The sequence below is a fragment of the Sminthopsis crassicaudata genome, chromosome 1, assembly GCF_048593235.1.
Source record: "Sminthopsis crassicaudata isolate SCR6 chromosome 1, ASM4859323v1, whole genome shotgun sequence".
NCBI lineage: Eukaryota > Metazoa > Chordata > Mammalia > Dasyuromorphia > Dasyuridae > Sminthopsis > Sminthopsis crassicaudata.
In genome coordinates, this window is record NC_133617.1 from 446,019,240 (window position 1) to 446,046,811 (window position 27,572).

Below are 27,572 nucleotides of genomic sequence, written 5' to 3' on the forward strand. Positions count from 1 at the left end.
GAGAAAAGCCACTGACAAAAACAACTCCTTTAAAAGTAGTATTGACCAAATTGAAAATGAGGCTAATTGAAGAAAATAATTCCTTAAAAATTAGAATTGAACAAATAGAAATTAGTGACTCTATGAGACATGAAAAATCAGTCTGACATAATAAGAAGAATGAGCAAATAAAAGCAAATGTAAAATACCTCTTGGGAAAAATAACTGACCTAGAAAATAGATCCAATAGAGATAATTTTAAAATTATTGAATTACCCAAAAGCTATGATAAAAAAAAAAGAAAGAAAGAAAAAGAAATTATCAAGGAAAACTGCCCTAATATTCTAGAACCAGTGAGTAAAATAATCATTTAAAAAAATCTACTATTCTCTTCCTGAAAGAGATCTCAAAATAGAAACTGCAAAGAATATTGTAACCAAATTCAAGAACTATCAAGTCAAGAAGAAAAAACTGTAAACTGTCAGAAACAAACAATTTAAATATCAGAGTTACAAACAGGATTGTACAGGACTTAGCATTAAAAGATTGAAGGGTCTGGAATATGATATTCTAGAAGGCAAAGGAGCTTGAATTGCAACCAAGGATCAGCTACCCAGAAAATCTGAGCATAATTTTTCAGAGAAAAAGATGGAAATTTAATGAAATTGGGGGCTTTAAAATTTCTCTGATGAAAAAACTAGAACTGGGGAGAAAATTTGTTTTTCAAATACAAAATTCAAGAGGAACAATAAAAGATAAACAGGAAAGAAAAATACACACACCGTGATATTCTTTAAGGTTAAATGGGAAGATAATATTGTATCTTTTTCAGGACAGTTAGAGAATATACTTTGAATAGAAGAGGTAGGTATAATTTAACTCTGATGTGATGATAAAAAAAAAATTTAATTTGGGGGTGAAAAAGATGATTGTATTGGGAGAAGAGGAAAAGGGGAAGCAGAATGGGCTAAGTTTTATACACACACACAAACACACACACACGTGATCTATTACAGTAAAGGGAAAGAAGGAAGGGCATAAACATTGCTTGAAATTTACTCTCATTGGAACTGGCACAAAGTTGAGTAGAGAAGCACTTGGTTGGGTAGATTTATCTTATCTTACGGAGGAAAATAGGAGGAGGAGGGAGGGAGTACTGATAGAACTGATAGTACTGACATATTTGGGGAGATGGTGATCAGAAGCAAAACACTGTTGAAAGGGGATAGGGTGAAAGGAGAAAGAAAAGTATAAGTGGGAGGAAATGTGGATGGGAATGTAATGGGATGAACTCTCCTATAAAATGGAATCAGATAGCAGAGTCTTACAATATTTTGTTTATGCATTTGAAGCAGTGACATACAGAGTAAAGGTAAAAAAATCTGAGACAGAATATGTTAATTTTTTAAAAAGTTTTTTAAAATGGTGGGGGGAATAGGAATCCTGATCTCAGACAAAGGAAAAGTAAAAATAAATTTACAAGATAAGGAAGGAATAAACGATGCTGTAATATCAATAGTAAACATATGTATTAAGTGATATGAAATTGAAATTCTTAGAGAAGTTAAGTGAATTACAGGAAGAAATGGGTAGTAAAACTATACTAATGGGGATTTTAGTCTCCTCCTCTCAGAACTAGATAAATCTAACCATATACAAAGCTAGAAAGAAATTAAAGAGGTAAATAGAATTTTTAGCAAAGTTGGAGAAAATTGAAGAGGGATAGAAAAGAATATACCTTTCTCAGTGGTAAGTGGCAGCTGCACAAAATGTAACAGTCCATTAAAGCATAAAAACCTTACAATGAAATGCAGAAAGGCAGAAATATTAAATACTTTTCACATCCTGATGCAATAAAAATTACAATGTAATTGTATCTAGGATATACTATAACATATTTAACATGTATGGGAATGCCTGCCATCTAGGGGAGGGAGTGGAGGGAAGAAGGGGAAAATTCAGAACAGAAGTGAGTGCAAGGGATAATGTTGTAAAAAATTACCTATGTATATGTACTGTCAAAAAAAAATGTTATAATTATAAAGTTAATAAAATTTTTTTTAAAATTACAATGTAATAAAAGGCCAGGGGATTATAGATTAAAAATTAAATGGAAACTAAAAATAATCCTAAAGAATGAGTAGATCAAATAATAAATCATAAAAAGAAGCAATAATTTCATGTAAGAGAATGACAACAACGACACAACATACCAAAACTTGTGGGATGCAACCAAGGCAATGTTTAAGGGAAATTTTATATCTCTTAGTGCTTACATGAATAAAATAGAGAAAGAGAAGATCAGTCAGTTGGGCATGCAACTGAAAAAAGCTAGAAAAAGAACAAATTCAAAATCTCTAATTAAATAACAAATTAGAAATTCTGAAAATCAAAGGAGAGATTAATAAAATTGAAAGTCAGAAAGCTAATAAATAAAACTTAAAATCAGGTTAATCTAAATGAAATAGATGAATATTCACAAAAACACAAATATATTTAAAGAAACACAAATAAAATATTTAAAGTACTCAATTTTTTGAAAAAGATTGAACAAGCCATCTAATAAACTCCCAAAGAAAAAATTCTCCAGGTCTAGAGGAATTTAGTTGTGAATTCTACCAAACATTTAAAGAATAATTAATTCCAATACTATATAATCTATTTGGAAAAAAATTGGGTCAAATAGGCGTCCTACCAAATTCATTTTATAACACAAATATGATGCTGATATCTAGATTAGGAAGAGCCAAAACAGAAAGGAAATTAGACCAATTTCCACAATGAATATTGATGCAAAAATTTTTAAACATTAGCAAAATGATTCCTGTAATTTATCATGAAGATAATACCAGGTGGGATTTACACCAAGAATGCAGGGCTGGCTTATCATTAAGAAAACTTTCCAAATAATTGACCATATCAAAACCAATAGAAATCATATAATTATATCATCACCAGGAAAAAAAAAAATCTTTTCGCAAAATTGGAAAAATTTGGGGAAAAAAAACCACTCATTCCTTTTAAAAACACTAGAGAAAATAGGAACAAATGGAACTTTCTTTAAAATGATAAGTAGTAATCATCAAAAACCATGCAAGCATTATCTGTAAGAGGATTAGCTAAAAACTTTTCCAACAGGATCAGGAGTGAAATAAGGATGCCTGTCATCACCACTATTTTTCACTGTGTTATTAGAAATGTTAGCTTTAACAAGAGAAGAAAAAGAAATGGAAGGAATTAGACTAGGCAGTGAGGAAACAAAACTCTCACTCTTTGCAGATGATATAGTGGTATACTTAGAGAATCCTAGAAGATCAACTGAATTAGTTGAAATTAATAATTTTAGCAAAGATTCAGGATATAGAATAAACCCATATAAATCATCAGCATTTCTATATATTAACAAAGCCCAGCAGCAAGAAATAAAAAGAGAAATTTTATTTAAAATAATTGTAATCAATACAAAATATTTATGTGTCTATTTGCCAAGACAAACCCAGGAACTATATGAACATAATTAAAAAATACTTGCCACAGAAATAAAGTTAGATTTAAATAATTGAAAATATGTTAGTTGCTCATGGGTAGGCCAAGCCAGTATAATAAAAATGACAATTCTGCCTATGTTAATTTACTTGCCATACTAATCAAACACCAAAAATTATTTTAAAGAACAAGAAAAAATAACAATTTATCTGAAAGATCAAAAGATAAAGAATATCAATGGAATTAATAAAAAAGAATTCAAAGGAAGGTGACCTAGCAATATCAGATCTAATCACCAAAACTATTTGGCAGTGGCTAAGAAAAAGAGTTGTGGATGTAGAGTAAAAATTAGGGACACAGCATAATGATTATAATCTACTATTTAATAAACCCAAAGACTCCTTCTTCTGGGATAACAGCTCATTTTTTGACAAAAAACTTATGGGAAAACTGGAAAATAATATGGAGAAACTAGGTATAGACCAACATCTCACCTCGAATACCAAGATAAAATCATAAACAAATTAGGAAAGTAAGGAATAGCTTGTCTGAAAGATCTGTAGAAGTGAGAAGAATTTATGACCAAACAAGAGATAGAGAATATTAGGACATGCAAAATGGATAACTTTTCATTAAATTAAAAAGTTTTTGCACAAACAAAACTAATGCAACCAAGATTTAGAAAGAAAGCAGAAATCTGGGAAACAATTTTTCCTGCCAGTATTTCTGATAAAATTCATATTTTTCAAATAATACATAAAGAAGAGTCAAATTTATAAGAATACAAGTCATTCCCCAATTAATAAATGGTCAAAGAATATGAACGGTTTTCAGATAAAGAAATTAAAAATTATCTATTTTCATATGAAAAATGCTGTATATGCAAATTAAAAATTCTGAGGTACTTCCTCACTCTTATCAGATTGGCTAATAAGACAGAAAAGAAAAATGATAAATATTGGAGATAATGTGAGAAAATTGGGACACTAATGAATAGTTGGTGGAACTGTGAACTGATCGAACCATTTTGGAGAACAATATGTCCAAATGATAATTAGACTGTGTGTGCCCTTTAATCTAGTAATACTGCTATCAGATCTATATTCCAAAAAGATCACAAAAAATGGAAAAAGACCTTTATGTGCAAAAATATTTATAGCACTTCTTTGGAAATTGAGGTGATGCCCATCAGTTGAGGAATGGTTGAACAAATTATTTTATATGAATATAACAGAATACTATTGTGCCAGAAAAACCTGGGAAGACTTTCATGAACTGATACTGAGTGAAGAGACCACAACCAGGAAAACATTGTACACAATAACATCAACATTGTAAGATGATCTAAATATTAATTGACCTCTTTTCTGCAGTACACTGATCCAAGATGATATCAAAAGACTCATGATGGAAAATGCTATCCACATCCGAAGAACTATGGAATAACAATGTAGATTGAAGCATACTATTTTTTTGTTTCTCCTTTTAAAACATGATCAATGTAGAAATATATTTACAAGATTATAAATTTATGACCTATATCAAATTGCTAGCTGTCTTGGGGAGGGGAATAGGAGAGAGGGGGAAACCAAAATTTTGTTTAAAAAAAAAAAAAAAAAAGAATGTTGAGGGGCAGGAAGGTGGTGCAGTAAATAGATCACCAACCCTGAAGTCAGGAAGACCTGAGTTCAAATCTGGTCTCAGACACTTAACACTTCCTAGCTGTGTGATCCTTGGCAAGTCACTTAATTCTAGTTGTTTCAGGGAAAAAAAAAAAAAAAAAAAAAAAAAAGAATGCTGAAAATTATCTTTACATGTAATTGGGGGGAAAAAATACTATTTTCCAAAGCAAATAGACTAAAAACTTTGATCAACTCTGATCAAAATACAACAAACAACCATGATTCCAGAGGACTGATGATGAAGCTTGCTACCCTTTTCCTAAAAGAGAATGGTTTCAAAATACAGAATAAGACATGGTCAATGTGGGAATTTGTTTTAACCTTTTAAATTGAGTGTGTATAGAAAGGAAAGAAAAATAAATGTTTGTTAATTGAAAAATACAATTTAAAAAATTATCTTAAAAAACAAAAAGGGAGTGGGAGAAGAGGGGGGAATAGTTGAAAAACCACAAAAATGGCATTAATAATAGGTAATCTATTTGTACTATTAGGTCAATGGCACCAACTATCCGCTCACAAGTACGGGTTTGCGTCTCCTCGTTATGGATGCCTGTAGTGTTCCTTCCCGAGTATCTGAAAACAAATTATTCTCTTTTACTGAAGCTGAACATTTGAAAGAGTATTTAAAAACATCAATTCCTATGAGGTATGTGAACTTTTCTTTAATAATTATAACAATGTACCTTAAGATTTATAAAATGCTTTGCACACAGCAAGTATTATTATCTTATTTTACTGATGAGGAAACTGAGGTTTAGCAACAGTTACTTGCCCAGAGTCAAACAGCTAACAGCTATCAGAACTAGGATTCAAATTTAACTTTCTTAGGTCTCCAAATTCACTGTTCTATCTACTGTGCAAGGATATCTGCCTGTATTTCCATAGAATAAAAGTAAATTATTTTAAGGTCCCAAAGTACTTTGATAAGATTAACTTTCTGAGGTTTTGTCTCCCTACTCTGACATTTTAACAGAGTCTATGCCGTTTCATGCTATTTCCCCCTCTCCTTTCATCCATCACTAGTTTTTATCCTCTACAGAGTAGTTTCTTTGATTATTTTTCTTTGAGGAGTGATCCTGAGTTGTTTCCAGTTCAACAGACCTACAGAGGAGCAAATGAGATAGTGTTGACACTTTGCCAACCATAAAGCATGACAAAGGCTAGTTTATCATCATCATCTTTATTATTCTACTCTCCATGGACTTTGTCAAAGGAGACTGATGGCTTGAATTCTGGACCTTTATTTTTATAAAATCTCTTAGGAGAAGGAAAGACACACTGAGAACTTATTATAACACTCTCTGTTATAGAGATTTGATTATATGTGGATGCTATATGCACAAGTTGTTAACATACTAGAAGGACCTAAAAAGTCCTGATGAGATGATTACTTTCAAAGGTATAGACCCTGAGTATGGAACTAAAGTGAGGATGCAAGGCTATAATCTGGTCAGGCAGAATTGAGACAGTTTTGGAAATGACAACTTGATAGTGTCATAATCTAGCCATCATTTTGAATAAAATGAACAAGTCAGACTTTTGTGGTTTTGATCATTCTTACATAGGTCCTTACATAGTCTTTGGGGAATGGTCTAAATCTTTTTTTTGTGGGGGGGGGAGGTACTCTCAGGAATGATCTCAAGGTCTCCTTTAGTTCAATAACTGTGATAAAGATGATCATATTAACTATTGCTAACAGACATGTAGGACACATGCCTTTGTTGAGAAAAGCTCCCCAAATGCACATTTTATTTCAGTATATCTTGCTATTTTTTATGTAGACATGAGAAATAGATGTTCACAATATTCTGATTTTCATTATTCAGCAGATTATTTGATCTTGTTCTCTCTCCTTTTCTCTATCATCCTTCTTTCTCCCTCTCTCTCTCTCCATTCCTCTAACCCCCAGGATAAATATCTTTTCTACTTCATTCTTTTCCTGTCTTAGATTGCATTTATGGAAGAATCCTTTCCTGGGCCTTATTCATCAAAGTTTTGACTATTTAATTATAAAACACAAAAGTCTTTAATCTGTAATATGAATTTTGTCACATATATTCAAGATAGTTCTTTAAACTCACAAATCATTCTTCAAACTTAGATGTAAGACTTAACTGAGAAAATGAATACTCTCCTGGGGCTGTTAGAATTAGAGCCTAAAATGAAAATAATGATGATGATAGTGGTAGTGGTGGTGGTGGTGATGGTGGTGATGATGGTGATAATAGTAGCAAGTAGCTCACACAATGATCTTTGAAGGAAGATTATGTATTACTATTTTACAATAGTAATCATGATTTTACAGATGAAGAAAATCAAACTAATAGGTGTTTAGTGACTTAACTGTTACACAACTTCTCCATTTGGAGAAGCTAGGACTAAAATCCTTAAAAAACAAACAAACAAACAAACAAAAAAGAATTAGCTTCTAGAGTTCTTAACTTGTGCCGTAGACCCCTTTCACAGCATGGTGAAGTCAATGGACTCATGATTAAATCAAGTAATGCTTTTTTTTTTTTTTTTCTTCCCAGAAAAATATATAATTGAAGATAATTCTGAATTTTATTTAGAGGTTAATGAAAATTATGAAATATATAAATATACATACATTTACATTCCCATTAAGTTCACAGAATGCCTAAAACTTATCCAAAGATAGCTTAGGAATCCATGGACTACAGGTTAGGACCTCTTTTTAGAGTGACCAAGTTCCTTGCAAATGTTTGGTAGACTTTTCAAGGGACTGGGCTGGTCAGCTCTCATCTGTTCAGAGGTAGTCAAAGCTTCAGTATATTTTGAGATTCAGTGCTTTTGAGGCATCCTGCTGCTGAGATTCTTTGGCCTGTGGAAGGGAGTTCTGGCATACATTGAATCTGTATCTTCTATTAAAAGAGTTAAACCCTGGGTCCTTCAGTAGCTTAGTTTATCTAAAATATCTATGGCTTATCCAAGTTTAGATTTTGTTTTTTCTGGGGATGGTTTATAAGAAGGGAAGAGGATGAGGTAGGAAAATATGAGAGTCATGGAAAGGAATTTGTATGTATATAATACATTTCATTTAATGAAAATAAGGTATTCTAAAATTTTAAAATATAGGTCAATTGTTCTGATGAGCACAAGAGGAGAAATTAAAAATCTGAATATTTCTGAAGCATTAATGCCTCTGGGATTAGCCAAAGCAGCTCATCTTCAAAACAAAGGTTGGTATTTGCATTTTTGTAGATAGCCCTTAAATGCTGATGCAATGGAGTTTTTACATGTTCACTGGGTACTTTAACTTGTGAATGAAGGAAAGAAAGAAAAATTAAAATGTACAAACTCTCTTTTTCTGCCCTTTTTATCATTAACTTCCCTATTGAAAGGATCTTTTTTATTTAATATTTTATTTTTCCCCAATAACTTGTTAAAAACAATTTTCAACATTCATTTTAAAAATTGATTCCAAATTCTATCTCTGTCCCCATCCCTTCTATTGAGAAGGCAAATGATTTTATATGATTTATACTACAATGTATGGAAGATACATTTCTATATTAGTCATGTTGTAAAAGAAAACATAGACCAAAATAAAAACCCAAGAAAAATAAAGGAAGTTTAGAAAGTAGTATTTGAATCTATATTTAGACTTCATCAGTTCTTTTTCTTGGAATGGATAGTATTTTCCATAAGTTCTTCAGAGCTGTGTTAGATAATTGAAATGCTGAAAATACCCAAGTCATTCACAATTAATCCTCTTATAGTATTGTTGTTTCTGTGCACACATGCCCATGTTTTGTTTCTACTCTTTTCATTTTGTATCAGTTTATGTAAGTCTTTCTAAATTTTTCTGACATCATCTAAGTCATCATTTCTTGTAGCATAATTAATATTCCACCACTGTCATATATTACAACTTATTCAGTCATCCCCCTCAAATTTCAATTTCTTTGCAACTAGAAAAGTGCTGCTATAAATATTTTTGTATGTATATATCATTTTTTTTTTCCTTTTTCTTTCTCTTTATTTCTTTCTTTTTATTTAAATCTCTAGTAGAAGTAGAAATATTGTTAGCTCCTGCATGGTTTTATAGCCCTCTGGGCATAGTTCCAGTTGCACTACAAATGGTTGAATCAGTTCACAACTCTACCAACAGTGCATTAGTGTTTCAATTTCCCATATCTTCTCCAACATTTGTCTTCTTCTTCTATCCTATTTACCATTCTAAGCTAGTAATTTGCATTCTAAGATATAATGATATAGAGCATTTTTTTCATATGACTATAGATAGCTTTGATTACCTCATTTGAAAACTGACTGCTGGGGCAGCTGAGTGGCACATTAGAGCACCAGTCCTGAAGTCAGGAGGACCTGAGTTCAAATTTGATCTCAGACACTTAACATTTCCTACTTTTGTGACCCTAGGCAAGTCACTTAATCCCAATTGCCTCAGCAAAAACAAACAAAAACTGATTGCTAATATTTTTTGATCATTTATCAGTTGGGAAATGCTATTTTTTCTTTTCTTAATAAAATTGACTCATTTCTTTATATTTTTGAGGGATGAGGCCTTTTTTCAGAAAAACATGCTTCAAAAAATTTTTTCACAGTGATTACTATTTTCCTCCATTCTATTTCTTCCGTCCATTTATTCTACTCTCTCCTGTCCCTCCTCAAAAGTGTTTTTCTTTTGACTGTTGTCTCCCTCATCTGTCTTCTCTTTTATAAGCACCCTCTCCATCTCCTTCTACTATTACAAAAATATGGAACACTTCACAAACTTACTTGTTATCCCTATATGAGGGCTATGCTAATCTTTCCCGTATTGTTCCAATTTAAGTAAATGTACTGCTAAAGCAAACACATGAAAAGGATTTTAATGAGATATCACACTTTCCAAAAAGCATTTATTATATGTTCTCTATATGTTGTATACTGTGTATACAATAATATAATACAAAATATACAAAATACAATACATGGTTGAAAGCAAGTAAAAAAGTTTCTGTAAAACATATAGAAGAATAATAGCTGAAGAATAGTGTTTTGAACAAGACTTTCAGAAGGAATGAGGAAGTCGTCTCCAAATGAAGGCTACTATGCTGGACTGCAAATTTAAAAATGAAAGGACTTTTTAAAAGAATTATATGGATGGGAAAGTATTTTGTTACTTGATACAAGTTGTGGAATATAAAAGTCTGTTTTCTGACATAAAGGAATGTGATTTTTATGGCTATCTCTGGCTTGACCTTCCTCTGGTCTTACATGGAACTTTGTAGCTAATAACTGTGCTCTTATGTTGCAGGGAGCATGGTATTTCTGGGATTCAGGGGAAATTTTAAACCAGCATGGACTAAGCTGTTTACCAGTCCTGCTGGACAGGGCTTAGGACTGCTTGAAAAATACATACCTTTACAACTGGAAGAGTATGGCTGTGACAAAGTCTACAGTATCCGAAGAAAAGATTTTGAACTTTTAAAAAGAGCTTCAAGAGCACAGTAGAGACTAAAATGTTAACTTGTGCTAGGGGAAAATGTGAACTAACTTATTTAATTTATGACATTTTAAATGACACTGTTAAAACGTGAGGAAATCATTTTGCTGTTTGTGACAGGAAGAAGCCTGAATTTACAGCTTCATTGCCAGTCTGTGCACCTTCTCATTGTACACGTTAAAAGAATTTATTCTATTTGTAAAGCCAGTTTATTCAGAGTGTCTCTTCTGTTCCCTTAATGCTTTTCCTCAACCTCCCCCCTCAATTCTAGTTTGTATTTACTGTAAACAGTTTTCTATTTTTTTTGTGTGTTGTATTGTATGGTGGAGAAACCTGGGGTGTCCACAAGAATGTGCCTGAGAGTATTTGGAGACAAATCTTGTTGCACCTTGGATTACTTGAAGTCTGACATTCAATTATGTGTCTTGCAGCTGTTTGATCTTATCAGGTGGCATGTGGATATGATTCTTTTATGCCTGAGCCCAGGCAGACTTTGAGGATTTTACATGTTATCAATTGACTTTATTTTTGTTGTTAGTTTCTAAGTGGCAGCTCAGGCATGGCTCCTGTCCTTGTCTGGACATGGTCATTTTGTTCACTTTTACACTAAGTTTGTGGGATGTATGTGTGTGTGTGTATGTTCAGTTTTCAAATAGTGAAATGAATTGGGAAGAGAGGGCTATTTTTAAGGTATAAATTTTTTAACCTATGACCCTCAGGAGATTTTTTTAAAATTCCAGTATTAAAGTTTGAAGTTGATTGGGATCATGCAGCTTTAATCCTTAGCCTGCTCTAGCTATATATTTGTGTCTTACATGCAGTGCTAAGCTGGATATTTACGTTTGTTACTCATATTTAATAATGAGGCTCTTTTCCTTTAAGCCTTTCTGCTCATAAATCTGCCTGAATGTCCTAGGAAGCTAGCTACCTCCTGACATAGTTATTCCCTAGACTAAAGGAATGAACTTCTGGATCTATTCTGAAGCCCCAGATAACAAGGGAGAAATATAGAAATGGATTTTTTTTAAATCTAGGGAGAGTAGATTATCCTGATTTATCATAGTTTTGAAAGTAGAACAAAGTGGTGATTGTACCCTATTTCACTCTCCAGTTATGCATGGCATTCCAGTGGATTCTAAGGAATGTTCCATGCAGCAAGGGAAGTGGCTAGACCCTTTAGACAACAGATTATAAGAAACTTGATCTAGAACTGGAAGGAACTTTAGAGATCATTTAATTCAAACCTTTCCTTTCATGAATAAGGAAAGTGAGGGATGGAGTAACTTGCTGATGGTCATAGAGATCATAAATGTAAGAGCCAGGATTCCAACCTACATCCTTTGCCTACAATCTAGTGTTCTTTCCACTGTGTTATACTGTTTAATTCAATAGAAAAAAAAATTAATAGTTGGATAACTGGGTCCCTTGTCACCCAGTTAATCAAATTTTATAAATAAAATCAATGAAGATAGGGGTGGGTTGGGAGAGCTAGGGGAGATAGGATTTAGGGGAAAGGGTTGAATATATACAATTTCACTTTTTTCACTCATGCAGAAATGGGCATGACAATGCTTGTGAATAAAGGGGAAATTGATGAGCAGCTCTGACTCTTTATTATTTTACAAAGTGTGCTACCTCAAAGTGCTACCAATAAAACTTTTCTTATTGTAAAAACACGTGCCCGATTTTGTTTATTAATGAAGTTTACCTTGAATGGAGATGAGATATGTTATGAGAGATGAGACAGGATGAGATACCTTTTGACAACTCTGCTTTGGGAGTAGGCTTTCATCCAGATGGGCAAAAAACTACTCAATGAGACTCCACAAGTTTTTCCTGTTTTTTTTTTTTTATGCAAACAATCCACAAGTGACAGGAGTCAGAGGATCATGGGTACTTCTTCAAGAAACTAAACCAAAAAGACATTGCACAAAGGAAGGAGGGGCAACTGTCCACAAAGGAGAACTTTTATTAAGTAATAATAGAAACCACATTTGATCTAAACCACAAAAATACCCATGATACCCTAGTACTGGACAACAAATATTTCTTTGTGATTAAAATGAAGTTATAGTAGTTTTGCTTTTTTATAATTGAGCATCTCACATTCCTTTATAATGCTTATCATAAATCAAAATAGGGTGTTATTCTCATACAGTGCTATTGATACTGTGTACAATGTATTCCTGGTTCTGTTCATTTCACTTTGTATCAGTTCATATAAATCTTTCCAGGTTTTTCCGAAATCTTCCTGTTCATCATTTCTTATTTCACAATAATATTACATTCATATATCACAGTTTGTTATGGGCAACTCTTCAATTTCTAATATTTTGCCAGTACAAAAAGGGCTACTATGAATTTTTTTTGTACATATAGGTCCTTTTCCCTTTTTTATGACCTTTTTGGGATGCAAACCTAGTAGTTATATTGTTGGGTCAAAGGATACACATAGTTTGGCTGACTTTTGAGTATAGTTCAAAACTGTTCTCCAAAATGTTTGAATCAGTTTACAATTCTACCAACAGTGCATTAATATCTCAATTTTCCCACATTCTTTCCAACATTTATTCTTTTTTTTTTTTTTTCTTTTGTCTTTTTGTCACATTGGCCAATCTAACAGGCGTGAGGTGATAAACTCTCAAGAGTTGTTTTAATTTGCATTATGATCAAAAGGGATTTAGAGCACTTCTTCATATGCTTATAGATACCTTTCCTTTCTTCATCTGAAAATTGTTTGTTCATAGCTTTTGACCATTTATGAATTGGGGAATTGCTTATATTGTTTTAAGTTTGACTCAGTTTCCCATATATTTGAGAAATGTGCCTATATAAGAGACATTTGCTGGAAAGATTGTTCCCAGCTTTCTCCAGTCTTTGTAAATGGGAAGGATGAATATAGGTTTTAACCTTAATGATTTTGTAAGAGCTGGCTTTTAAAGAATGTATATATTCATGACCTTAAGCAAATTATTTTCACTTAGCCTAGAATTTTACAGGACCAAAGGCTCATAGGACCATATATTTCAAGTTTAAAGGAACCTTAGATGTCATTTCTTAGGTCCCTTCTTGTATCTCTTGTTGTTGCATTTTGTTAGTGATATATAAAAATGCCGAGGATTTATGTGGATTTATTTTGGAAATACATCTTATTTTAATGAATAGCCTCCAAAAATAATATAAGTATTAAGAGACCATAGCATAATTAGTCCATTAATGACCTTTACAGATAGCAGATTGCCAACAATAAATTAGCAAAATGACAAAATCTTAGATATAAAAACTGGTAAGAAGAAAAACAGATTCTCAAAACAGCATCATTAAAGTATGAAATTTAAGGAAAAAAAATGAAAAGGGAAAACTCGCCACCATTGAAGAGGAAATTAGAGCAATAATTAGGAGTTACTTTGTTTAGGTTTATGCCAATAAATTCAATAACTTAATTGAAATGGAAGAATACCTTCAAAAATATAGTTTGCCCAGATTAACAGAGGAAGTAAATTTGTTAAACAGTCCCATCTTAGAAAAAGAAATAGAACAAGCTATTGAATCAACTCCCTAAGAAAAAATCCCCAGGACTAGATGGATTTACATGTGAATTCTACCAAACATTTAAAGAATAATTAGCCCCAATGCTATATAAACTATTTGAAAAAATAGGGATTGAAATGAAGGTGGACTAGCTGTACTTAATCTAAAATTATATTATAAAGCAGCAGTCACCAAAGCCATTTGGTATTGGCTAAGAAATAGACTAGTTGATCAGTGACAAAATAGTGAATAACTTTAATAATCTAGTGTTTGACAAATCCAAAGACCCCAGCTTTTGGGATAAGAACTCACTGTTTGACAAAAAGTGCTGGGAAAGTTGGAAATTAGTATGGCAGAAACTAGGCATTGACCCACATTTAACACTGTACACCAAGATAAGGTCAAAATGGGTTCATGACCTAGGCATTAAGAATGAGATTATAAATAAATTAGAGGAACATAGGATAGTTTACCTCTCAGATCTGTGGAAGAGGAAGGAATTTTTGATCAAAGAAGAACTAGAGATCATTATTGATCACAAAATAGAAAATTTTGATTATATCAAATTGAAAAGGTTTTGTACAAACAAATCTAATGCAGATAAGATTAGAAGGGAAGAAATAAACTAGGAAAACATTTTTACAGTCAAAGGTTCTGATAAAGGCCTTGTTTCCAAAATATATAGAAAATCGGCTCTAATTTATAAGAAATCAAGCCATTCTCCAATTGATAAATGGTCAAAGGATATGAACTGACAATTTTCAGATGATGAAATTGAAACTATTTCCACTCATATGAAAGTGTTCCAAATCACTATTGATCAGAGAAATACAAATTAAGACAACTCTGAGATACCACTACACACCTGTCAGATTGGCTACGATGACAGTAACAAATAATGATGAATGTTGAAGGCAATGTGGGAAAACTGGGACACTGATGCATTGTTGGCAGAGTTGTGAAAGAATCCAGCCATTCTGCAGAGCAATCTGAAATTATGCCCAAAAAGTTATCAAAATGTGCATACCCTTTGATCCAGCAGTGCTACTACTGGGCTTATATCCCAAAGAAATACTAAAGAAGGGAAAGGGGCCTGTATGTGCCAAAATGTTTATGGCATATGTTTATATGTTTTATAGTAGTTAGAAACTGAAAAATGAATGGATGCCCATCACTTGGATAATGGTTGCGTAAATTTGCCATATGAATGTTATGGAATATTATTGTTCTGTAAGAAATGAGCAGCAGGATGAATACAGAGAGGGTTGGAGAGACTTATATGAACTGATACTGAGTGAAATGAGCAGAACCAGGAGATCATTATACACTTCAACAACAATACAGTATGAGGATGTATTCTTTTTTTTTTTTTTTAAATTTTTTTTATTATATATATATATATTTTATAATATTATCCCTTGTATTCATTTTTCCAAATTACCCCCCTCCCTCTATTCCCTCCCCCCGACGACAGGCAATACCATACATTTTACATGTGTTACAATATAGTCTAGGTACAATACATGTGTGCGAATATCATTTTCTTGTTGCACAATAAACATTAGAATCCGAAGGTACATGCAACCTGGGCAGACAGATATTAGTGCTAACAATTTTCATTCCCCTCCCAGTGTTTCTTCTCTGGGTGCAGCTACCCCTGTCCATCATTGATCAACTGGAAGTGAGTTGGATCTTCTTTATGTTGAAGATTTCCACTTCCATCAGAATACATCCCCATACAGTATTGTTGTTGAAGTGTACAGTGATCTTCTGGTTCTGCTCATTTCACTCAGCATCAGTTGATTTAAGTCTCTCCAGGCCTCTCTGTATTCCTCCTGCTGGTCATTTCTTACCGAGCAATAATATTCCATAACCTTCATATACCACAGTTTACCCAACCATTCTCCAACTGATGGACATCCATTCATCTTCCAGTTTCTAGCTACAACAAAAAGAGCTGCCACAAACATTTTGGCACATACATGTCTCTTTCCGCTCTTTAGTATTTCTTTGGGATATAATCCCAGTAGTAGCGCTGCTGGGTCAAAGGGTATGCACAGTTTGATAACTTTTTGGGCATAATTCCAAATTGCTCTCCAGAATGGCTGGATTCTTTCACAACTCCACCAGCAATGTATTAGTGTCCCAATTTCCCCACATGATGAGGATGTATTCTGATAGAAGTGGATATCTTCGACAAAGAGAAGAATTAGCTACACCCAGAGAAGGAACATGGGGAAATGAGTATAAACAGTTTGCATTTTTTGTTTTTCTTCCCAGGTTATTTTTACCTTCTGAATCCAATTCTTCCTGTGCAACAAGAAATTTGGTTCTGCACACATATATTATATCTAGATATAGTATAACATATCTAACATGTGTAAGACTGCCTGCCATCTAAGGGAGGGGGTGGAAAGAGGGAAGGGAAAAGTCGGAACAGAAGTGAGTGCAAGGGAAAATGTAAAAAAAATTACCCATGCATTTGTACTGTCAATAAAAAAGCTATTAAAAAAAAGAGAGAGAGATCATCTAACACTTCCACCACAAACATCTTTTATAGTACATCACTACCCCCTTGTGGATTTGCCATAAAAAAAGAAAATCTTTGTTCTTGGACAATATGGAGAACAGTGAGAGTGACTTTCCTAAGGGCCACATAACTAAAATAGTGGCCAAGCTAAGACTAGAAATAGATGTTTCCTGGATACCAATCAGTGTTATTGCTAATAAATTCAACTGCTATCCCCTAGGTTAAAGGGTGGCTATCCTAGTATTGTGGATACAATGATTACTAAAGCACATTTTTTCTACCTGCCTTGCATCCACCTTGTACCTTTCACTATCCCCTATATCAACTGTATATTTCTCTCAACCCTTTATTTTATTTTGCAAATACTGATACCAATTGCCTGAACAATTATACAGAGTATGAGGAAATTTCAGAGTAGACTGTATGTGCTTTTTTTGTGTGCATGCTTATCAACACATGGGCCCCCTCTGGGGCTAGAAGATAGACCAACTAGCAAGCATAGATTCAACATCTGTGTGTGCTGAGCAAATCAAAATGGCAGAAGAGAGCACTGGATTTATTTAGTGTCGAGGCACAAATGAGAAAGATTTCTCACAGTACTACATGAATGGAAACTTAGAGGCCCCCAGTTTCTCTTGTGCAATCTTCTGCTGAACACTTGTCTGTTCTGACTCAGGGAGAGACAATTGTTCAAAAGGGAGATCTCTAGACAGCCTAGCTGCACTGACAAATTTTCCTAGGAAAATTTCTATAGGCATTCTAGGTGCAGAAACAAATAGCTTAGAGGAATGTTCTTTGTGCTGAATAAAGAATCTAGCTATGGCCAGCAGCCCAAGCCAAGCCCAAGGAATTCCAAAATACACAGCAGTTTTTTGAATTGCAAGTCACTTGTCTGCCCACAATGCTAATTGTTTCACCTCAGCAACTTAGTATATATTGTACTGAAGGAAGTAGACTTCAGGCTTCAATAGCTTGTTTGTTAAACCCAACTGCTTCCCAGGTCTTTTTCTATAGAGATCACAGTTAGAAAGGATGGCAGCTGGGGAGACAACTAAAGTAAATACTGCCTCCATCTCTCTGTATCTTAAATTGCTTCCTGTTTCCTAGCAGTATTTTATTTTCTGATGCTAAATCTGTGTAATCTACAGTATTATTTTCCTGGAATGGAAACCTCTGTCCTTATGATTACTAGACCTCAACATACCATATTTTAAACAAATGGCATAGGGGGCAGCTAGGTGGCACAGTGGGTTGAGCACCAGCCCTGAAGTCAGGAGTGATGAGGTGCAAGAATTGAGGATAAGAGATCCCTTCTTGTCCATTTCTCAGATTCCTTGTGAAAGAATTCTCAAACCCAAAGTTTGTGGCAAAAGGGGACTTATTTACACTAAGAAGAAAGCTTTCTTAGTGGGCAAAGAATACTATTAGGATAATTTTTGCGAAATGTCTGGGCATACAGTGCTAGATATATTGGGGTTTCTTTTGGCTCCAAACCCAAGGGCCAATTTCCAGATGAATGAGGAACTTTCCAGTTCAATAGGGGGCTTTGGCTATGCCTCAGGCAGAGATTTCCAATTGAATGAGATTACTTATCTGGGTATTTTGGAGAGAAGGGTAGTTCCCTCCCAGAGGCTGGGAGGGTTTTGAGACTCAGGACCACCCTTCCCTCCAAGGTTTATATTAGCCCCCCCCCCCCAAAGATTTACATTATTTCCCCTCAAGCAAATTTAAGCTCATATTCAAACTGCCTCCCCTGTAAATCCCAGGGATACTTGAAATCTTGGAAGCCTCAAAGTGCTGACCCTCTAAGTGTAATGTGGAAAGACCTATACAAAGTCATTTTGACTATTTAAATGTCAGTCAAACTGGAAGGGTCCCCCAACTGGATTCATATTTCTAGGATTAAAAATACTGCTTCTGTTAGCTCTCCTTCAGATATCTCAGAATATTCCTGTGAACCCATAGAGGACCTGAAGTTTCTCTTCCACAAGACCCCTGAAAAACTCTGGAGAAAGATGGATGAAATTGTCTGTCTTTTTCTCACTATAATCTCCTTCCTTCCTTTCTCACCGTGAGAACTTTACTCCTAATACTCTCTTCAGCTTTCTTGGTGTTACTCTGTGAACCCTCCCCAGTGGGGAGATAACTTCCTAGACAGACTAGGGAACTCTTTGGGTAATGGGGGCATTCAGGATTGTTAAGTAGCCCATCCCCAAGGTGGCCCATTGATGTGACCTAATGCATTTTTTACAAAGGTCCCATTCCCAGATGTTGCCATCTCCACCCAGGAGACCACTACATTTCTACTAGCTACTCCCCAGTTAAGCTATTCTGATTTGATTATCCATTTTCTTTCTGAGACTTTCCCAGCATACCTACATATTACCACACTCATAACAGTAGTTGTCGTGACCTATAATGGTCATGTTTATCTCCTTGATGTGAGGATGCTGATTTATACCACCAATTGTGTTGGTGCAAGTGAGTGTGACTCCTCTCAAGTCTCGCAATTTCACCTCAGCAACCTGTACCAGCTGCACAAATAGGTCAAAGGCTAGATATGCCTATGACTATGGATTGTACTGAAAAATAACTATAGGGTATCCATTCCAAGGTTATCCTGGCAAATTCACTCATCATGTTTCTACACCATCTTCTTTGAAACTTCTTCATAACCTCCTGAAAATTAACATTCTAATTGATAGAATGTCATATAACTATAATCATCCTTGGGGACAAGCAATCAGGAAACTGCTATAAAACTTGACCTCGGATACCATCTATGTGCATAAGGGATATACTATTCTCTGTAAAGTTCTCCATTCTATTTCAATGTTTCTGAGGGACCTGTTAAGAGGCATGCCTCTGACTGGAACCCTCCCTAGTCCATAATTCTCTCTACCCAATACTTAACCCATTTTAAGCACTATGGGTCTTGCAAACTAGGTTACTAAAGTGCTCCTTTCACTGTATATAATGCCACTGCCTCAAACACTACACCCATCCCTTCAAGGAGACAAAGGTGGGGATTTTGGGAAAACGTCCTTTGGTATTTAACATGAAAACATCCTCTCCAATCTGACTGCCACAATCAACCAGCTAGTCAATGAAACTGCACGTTTTCTCCAGGCGATCCAAGAATCTTTGGACTCTGTTGCTAACACGGTTTTAAATAACTGAATGGCCTTGGATTATCTCCTTGCCTCAAGCAGAGGTGGTTGTGTAATTCCTTCTGTTGTATGTACATCAACAACTCAAGGAAGATTGAGCTTTGTACTGAGAGAATCTTAGAGAAAGCTGGTCTCACACACCCCCAGTCAGTTGGAGTTCCTAGTTATGGACTCTACTAATCTCTCTACTAACTCCACTTCTAATTAATAATTAGAATTTTTTACTCATATTTGGCCCTTGCATTTTTAATCTGCTTGTAAGATTTGTTTCTTCCAGGCTCCAAGTGAACTTCTAACTACTCTCAGCCTGAAGATCACAGGACACTCCTCATCTCCTAGATGCTGCTGCTGCTATCTTCAGATCTCAAACTTCCCCTCCTGTCCTGAACCCCATTGAACAGGACAACTCTATAGCACTTGTCAGTTTGAAGCAGCTACAGAAAATGACATCTTTGTCCCTTTGCCCCAAATGAATTTTGGGGGGGGTACTTGAGGGGGGAAAATGATGTAAATTGTGTCCCCTTTAATCTGTGGGGGAAGAGTTAGAAGGGCTCTGATGTAAACTATGTCCCCTTTGGGGGGAAGGGTGCTCATAACTCTCAAACCCTTCTGCCTCTGGGAGGGGCACACCTTTCCCAGACCACTCCCAAGATAAGTAATCTCATTATATAAATGCTTCTTTCCTTCCCCCTTTCCTCCCCTAAGTGTCTAATTTCTTAGGAAATGATTTCACCAAAGCATGTCACAATTAAATTTCAAATAAATTCAGTAAACATTTGTTCTAGACACTGTGTTAAGTGTTGGAGATACAAATAAGAAAAAGGACAGTCTGCTGTTAAGGAACTTCCCCTCCCCTAATGGAGAAAGACAGCAGATATAAGGAAGCTAAAAAGGGGAAAGACCATTAGATATGTTCTGTGGAGTCAAAAACAAATAAGAGTGCTGATGGAAAATGGACAATTTACTGGCAAGTTCTGAAAGTTAAAAGATGCTGTTGAGTTTCAAAATTTAAGTCAGTCTTCATAATGATGAGATTTTGAGTCTGATAAGGCTTTTTTTTTTTTTTTTTCCTGTTGAGAAAAATGGAAGCACAAATTCAATTAAGCATTTACCTATCAGTTTTATAACAAGTTTACATGCTAAGGGCTTGGCATATATAGGTAAAAACAAAACAAATTTTTGCCCTTCAGGAGCTTAGGTCTTATGGAGACTGCAGGTGGGAGAAATAGGTTGGCATTCCTCAAAGAAACTTGAAGAGAAACTGGGGACCGAGGATAAGTCTCCTGTTAGTCTATCATCTACCAGCAATGAAGCTCAGTAGTGTATGTATGACAAGTAGAATCTGAGATCTTGTCTCCTTAACTAACAAGCCCTACCCTTTCTGGCTCATTCTCAATCTTACATCTCCAAGTGCCTTTAAGTCGAATCTAATAGACATCTTAACTCTACATACCTAAAATTGAACTCATTATCTTTTCCTGTAAAATTTCCCTATTACTTAAAATTTAAAAATTAAATTTAAAATTAATTTAAATTAAAATTTTAAAACTAAATTTTAAATTTTAAAAATTAAAATTTCCCTTCTAAATTTCCCTATTACTATTGAAGGCACCACACCATCTCTACAGTTTTCTCATCATCACATACCTGGATTATTGCAATAGCTTTCTGGTTAGTCTGCCTGCTACAAATTTCTTTTCACTGCAGTCTATTTTCCACTGTTTTCTTTCTTTCTTTTTTTTTTTAATTTTTATTTTAAAAAATATATTTATTTACAAAACATATGCATGGGTAATTTTTTCAACATTGACCCTTACAAAACCTTCTGTTACAAATTTTCCCCTCCCTCCCCTAGATAGCAGGTAGTCCAATATATGTTAAATATGTTAAATTATATATTAAATCCAATATATGTATACATATTCATATAGTTATCTTGCTGCACAAAAAAAAAAAAAAAAATAGGATCTAGGAAAAAAAAACCTGAGAAGGAAAACAAAAATACAAGTAAACAGTAACAGAAAGAGTGGAAATGCTATGTTGTGATCCACACTTAGTCCTCTTTCTGGGTATAGATGGCTCTCTTCATTATTGGACAATTAGAACAGGTTTGAATTAACTCATTGTTGAGGAGAGCCACGTCCATCAGAACTGCTCATGGTATAGTCTTGTTATTGCCATGTATAATGATCTCCTGGTTCTGCTTATTTCACTCAGCATCAGTTCATGTAAGTCTCTCCAGGCCTCTCTGAAATAATACTGTTGGTCATTTCTTACAGAACAATAATATTCCATAACATTCACATACCACAATTTATTCAACCATTCTCCAATTAATGGGCATCCATTCAGTTTTCAGTTTCTAGCCACTGTGAAAAGGATTGCCACAAACATTTTTGCACATTCCACTCAGCTTTTAAAGAGATCTTCCTAAAATATAAATCTGCCCATTACACTTCTTACTCATTAAACTCCCACTGGCTTCCCACAATGCCCAGTATAAAATATAAAATCCTCTATTTGGCATTCAAAATCTTCCATAATCTGCCCTCTTCTTCTTTCCAGTGTTCTTTTTCCTTACTTACACTATCACTCACTTCTCACTTACTCTCTAGAGATTCTGACCTTTTAGTTATTACTCAAACAAGACATTCCACATCCTGGCTCTGGACATTTCCTCTGGTTGTCTCCCATGACTAGGATGTTCCCTCTACTCATCTTCACTTCCTGGCTTCTCTAGAGTCCTTCAAATCCTAGTTTAAATCCCTCCTTCTACAGGAAGACTTACTTAATCTCTCAACTTTACTGCCTTCCCCTTGACAATTATTTGCAATTTTTCTTTTATACACCATGTACATTTTCTCTCCCTCATGCCAGCTCCTTGAGGGTAGGACTGTTTTGTACCTTTCTTTAATAGCCTCATTGCTTGGCATAAAGCTTAATAAATGTACATTCACTGACGGAAGGCAGGAATCGTATTTTTCATCCTTTTGTAATATCCCTATCTCTATATGATACTTTTTATATCATTTTTAATATCAGATTAAAGAAATAGCAAATTATTTTTCTTCTGATGAACAGATTGGTAATAGAACATATCCATACATGTGTATATAATGTACATATGTACACAGTGCCTATTTATAGTTTATGTATATTAACATGTACATAATATTTCCATGTGGATATGATGGGGGGGAACCCTGAAACTTCCCACTCTTTGAACTCTTGAGAAACTGTCCTCTGGGAGAGGCCTGCCTCAGGGAATCAAGATAAAATGGTTTCATTCTGTTATGTTGGTGGGACTAGCTGCACCCTCTATTGAGTTGAGTCCAGGACCATTCCTACTTAGCTAGAACTTAAGTGGTCTTATTTAGCTGGAGATATGGACCTGACATCTCTATTGAGCTGAAAATTGGCCCAGGACCACTCCTAGTAAGTAGTCTCATTCAATCAGAAATCTAGGCCTGGGGGCAATGACAACATTGAAGGAATCTCAATCACCTGAAACCTCAGTCTCAGATTTTCTTATAAAAACATGCAATTTTAAACTCATAATTTGCAGAAGGCCTGAAGTAAGAATCATGCCATGCCAAAGGACCTCTTTTCTCTTGGCACAGCTGCCTACCAGGACCCCTGCCTGCTGTCAAGAGACATCCTCTTCTCAGTGATAAACATTTTGTTTTCTCTCTGCCAGGATTTCTCTGCTAGGACCTTAATCTCTCTGCAAGGACCTTGCCACTGAAGAAGTCAATCTCCTAGCAAAAGCTGACTTCTCAGTGCCAATAAACTTCCTTTTGCCAGTCTAATATTTCAGGTTTATAAATTCTTTCATGTTGAACCTGTGCTGACCAAATTGGGATTCCCACTAACCTCATCAGATACATGTGAACTCCAGGAATGAGGAATGGCTACTGAAAAGGCATTGGAATGGAAAATTTATTTGCTGTGTGCCACTCAACAAGTTAATATCTATACCATATCCACAAGTAAATATTATATGTACATTTATATGTATGCTTAGAGAAAATAGATTCTCTTTTTTCAGTAAAATATTAAGTGAGGTCTTCAAGAGAAAGCAGTTGGGGGCAGCAAATGATTTGCCATGCTTGAGACTTTGGAATAGTCACCTTAGAGAGTGAGAATCAACTAGAGAGGAATAAAATAAACCTGTCTTATTGCAGATCAGAGAATCAAACATTTATTAAAGACAAGAGGATATGATCAAGGGTAAATGAAGAGAGGTTGGCTTTATTGGAGAGTAAACCACCTCATCTTTGGAAACTGGAGTAAAGTAGGAGAGAATTTAGAATGATGTTAAGGAGTTATGTAATGTGGAGAAGAGGGACCTTAGAGGCTATTTCCAAATCTGAGATAATTAATGAAAGTGAAGTGCTGTGTGACCCTGGGCAAGTCACTCAACCCCAGCCTCAGGGAAAAAAAATGAAAGTGAAGTGAATTCATTTTATCCTTTTGTTGAGGTGTGAGAAATGAGGGTGAGACTAATTTTCAATTCAATAAAGAGTGGTGATTATGCCTCAGGCCAAGATTTTTAATTGAATTATAGGTGGAGATCACCATCTGGGAGTTTCTCCTATGAACAGGAGGGTGGGGCTCCCAGAGGTCTGGAGTTGAGATTTTATATATATATATATAGTGGTATGCGTATATAAGATATATATCTATTTTATATATACGTACAATCTTAAATTCACATTCTAATCCTGAATCTGAATTAGGCTTAATTCAGAAAACTGTTCTGTGATATGTCACCTAGATGGGGAAACTCGGATACCGTCCTGACTTGGGAGAAGGGGGGGTGGGGATGAGGTGAAGTGCTTGAGAAACTCCTTGAAGGGGAGGAATGCTCCTTGAACTCTTGCCTCTGAGAAAGATCCTCCCCAGGGAATCAAAATAAAGTGGTTTCATTCAGTTATTTTGGTGGGGCTAGTTGAATTCAGGACCACTCCTACTTAGCTTGAACTTAAGTAGTCTCATTTAGCTGGGGATCTAGATTTCTAATGCCCTATGTATGGAGTTGAAAATTGTCTCAGAATCTCTCCCAATAAGCTGTCCCATTCTATTCAAATCTAGGCCTGGGGTCAGTAAACTCATTCAGTTGGAAATTTTCTATTCAATTTGAAGATCTTGGCCTAAGCTGCCCTCAACCCCTAGCCTCCAGCTCCCAGCCAAGATAAAGTGGGTGTCTGCTTTCTCGATTCTTTGCTGAGAGCCAAAAGCAGAACATGCCATGCCAAGGAACCTCTTTCTCTCTCCTTGGTATAGTTGCCTGTGAGGACACCCTGCTTGCTGAGACATTCTCCTTCTAGCATTAACCCCTCTTTATCTTTCTGCCAGGATTTCTCTACACCCTTTGTTCATCTCTGCCAAGATTTCTCTGCTAGGAATTTTATTTCTCTCTGTCCGGACCTTCCTAGCAAAGGCTGACTTCTCAGTGCCAACAATAAACTTCTTTTTGCCAGTCTAACTTTCCGGGTTCGTGAATTCCTTCATGAAAAACCTCTGCACAGACCAAAAGGGGTTCCCACCACTCTCTGCCCTGAGTCAAACTTCATCAGCCTCATCTTATAAGACATTTGATTCTGAAACAGAGGACTTGGGTTCAAATTCTAGATCACTTGCTTACTACTACTTGCAAAACTTCATGTAAGCTCCTTGGGTTTCCATTTCTTCTTTGTTTAAAACAAAAGGGGTTGAACAGATAATATCTAAGCTCCCTTCCACCCTGTGATTCTAGCTCTGGTCTTAAAATAACTTTTGACCTTCCCTCCCCACCCCCAATCTCTGCTCATTCATCTTAGAAACCAAAAAGTTAGATTTCTTCACTTTTCCCTTAACTAAGGAGGAAGTAACAAGGAAATATGCTAACATTGCAGAATTACTAACGCCCAACAACGGAAACGAAGCTGGCTCTGATGACGTTTTAGAATTGGGGCATGCTAAGGCAAGGAGGAATAAAACTTTTTTTTCTCTACACAATCATGCAGGAAACAGGTCATTTGCAAATAAGGACAGCAGAACACATAGTTCACTGAGAGGTTTTTCCCTGAAGTAAAAACACATTGGGAACAACTCATCAGATCAATTTCCTTCCTTTGTTATGCTATAGCAGCTCACTGGAGTTCAGTGATAAGTTATGATTCACTTTTTCTTTACTTCATGCTTCCTCTGATTCAAAAACATATGTTCCCATTCTCATATATACAAATGCGGTGAATACAAGTCATCTTTCATAAATTTCCACATGAATTTGAGGATTCATTCTGATGTAATAGGACTCTGTCCCCTGATCTTTGTAGAGGATGGGCCACCTGGCCTGGGAAAATTCCTAAAAATGATTCCCACCTGAATCTCCCGGCTCTGAGAAAACTATCTGGTTCCCACTCGAAACTCCCACCTCCAATTGATCTGGGAATCACTTTGGCCTGGGAAACAATCATCACCCTTATTGATCTGGAAATTAATTCCTACTCCCTCCCTAGTCCCAAATCATACATACAAGACTCAATAACTAATCAGGAAGCAGCCCACTGAGAGAAATACTTTCTCAGTGAAATAAACCCATTTTTTTACCAAAAATCTAGCTTGCAGATTGGGACTGCAAATTCTTTCGCAAAACCTATGACACTGGCCTGGGGACTCCCATCACTGTTGGAGTACCCTTACGCCCTCAACAATTCTGCCTGGGAATTAAAGACAATCTGATACATATTCAGAATAGACTACTTACTTCTTCCATGTTCCATATTTTCACATAAATTTCATAAGGCCAAAATCATAAAGATATCACTTTTTCCTTGCCTTAGACAGATTATTTGAATTATTTTTTTAAGCTAGAAAATGTTTCTTGTTCCCATTCTTCATAAACAATAAAGCTTCATTATACTGAAATAGTTTTGTTTCCCTAAAAACATTTTTATTAAGGGGAATTAGATGGAAGAGGAATAAATAATAAAATTCATTCATAATGCTTAGGGGTAGTTACTTTCTACCCCATGGAAGACATTTGTCTTTGCAGAAAGTACTGAATATGGGCAATCTAGGTGAACAATTGGGTCAGCACTTCTTTTCAAGAATGTCTTCAGCAAAGAAGGAAAACATAATGTTACACAAATATGTTTCTCTGTTCTACTTCTATTTCAGATAAAGCAAGTATTTCAGGGTCCTCTATCACACCAGAATCTATGAGTCAAGCCTGATCACAGTCTGACACCCAGCTGGTGACTGTGAATATAAAAGCACTCTCTGACTGCAACTTCTGACAGTAGAGCATCGCAAATTGTGTCCTGATCTTCAAGGATCTCAGATGATAAGACACCTTGGTCCTGAGCCAGGACCACACTTACTGAGTAGGGCAGAAAAAGCTGATCAAAATCAATGGGTTTCAAGGCAGATGCAATTTTTAAAAAATTATTGCAGCATTTTATTTTTACATTACATACATTTACAGATCATTCCCACTTTATGAGACATGTCTTCTGAACACAAAATACAGAATTTAAATGAGTTTTATAGTTAAACAAATTGTAAAATCAGTGACTTTCCCTGAATTGTATATGTACACTCAGCATTTCACATCTGTAGCTCTTCCCAATACTCTTACTCTCTTTTTAAATTAACATTTATTTTCTCTTCCTCTCATTTCCCATCCAATTGGAAAAAAAAAAAGAAATTTATTGTAACAAATGTACATATTCAAGCAA

General features: G+C 35.2%; 1 protein-coding gene and 1 non-coding gene across 3 annotated transcripts in view; one reads left to right on the forward strand and one right to left on the reverse strand.

Annotated features, from left to right (window-relative positions):
- The window catches only part of CEMIP2 (cell migration inducing hyaluronidase 2), a 110,715-nt gene extending 98,424 nt beyond the window's left edge, over positions 1-12,291 (forward strand). For both annotated transcript variants that reach the window (XM_074280709.1, XM_074280708.1), the window contains 3 exons: positions 5,639-5,793; positions 8,244-8,347; positions 10,429-12,291. In XM_074280709.1, coding sequence (XP_074136810.1) covers positions 5,639-5,793; positions 8,244-8,347; positions 10,429-10,625 — 456 coding nt within the window. In that variant the 3' untranslated portion in view covers positions 10,626-12,291. The remainder of the gene's footprint in view (positions 1-5,638; positions 5,794-8,243; positions 8,348-10,428) is intronic.
- LOC141552314 (U6 spliceosomal RNA) lies at positions 9,881-9,987 on the reverse strand. Its single transcript, XR_012485120.1, has one exon. It is a non-coding gene; the product is annotated as a U6 spliceosomal RNA (small nuclear RNA).
- Positions 12,292-27,572: the final 15,281 nt, after the last annotated feature.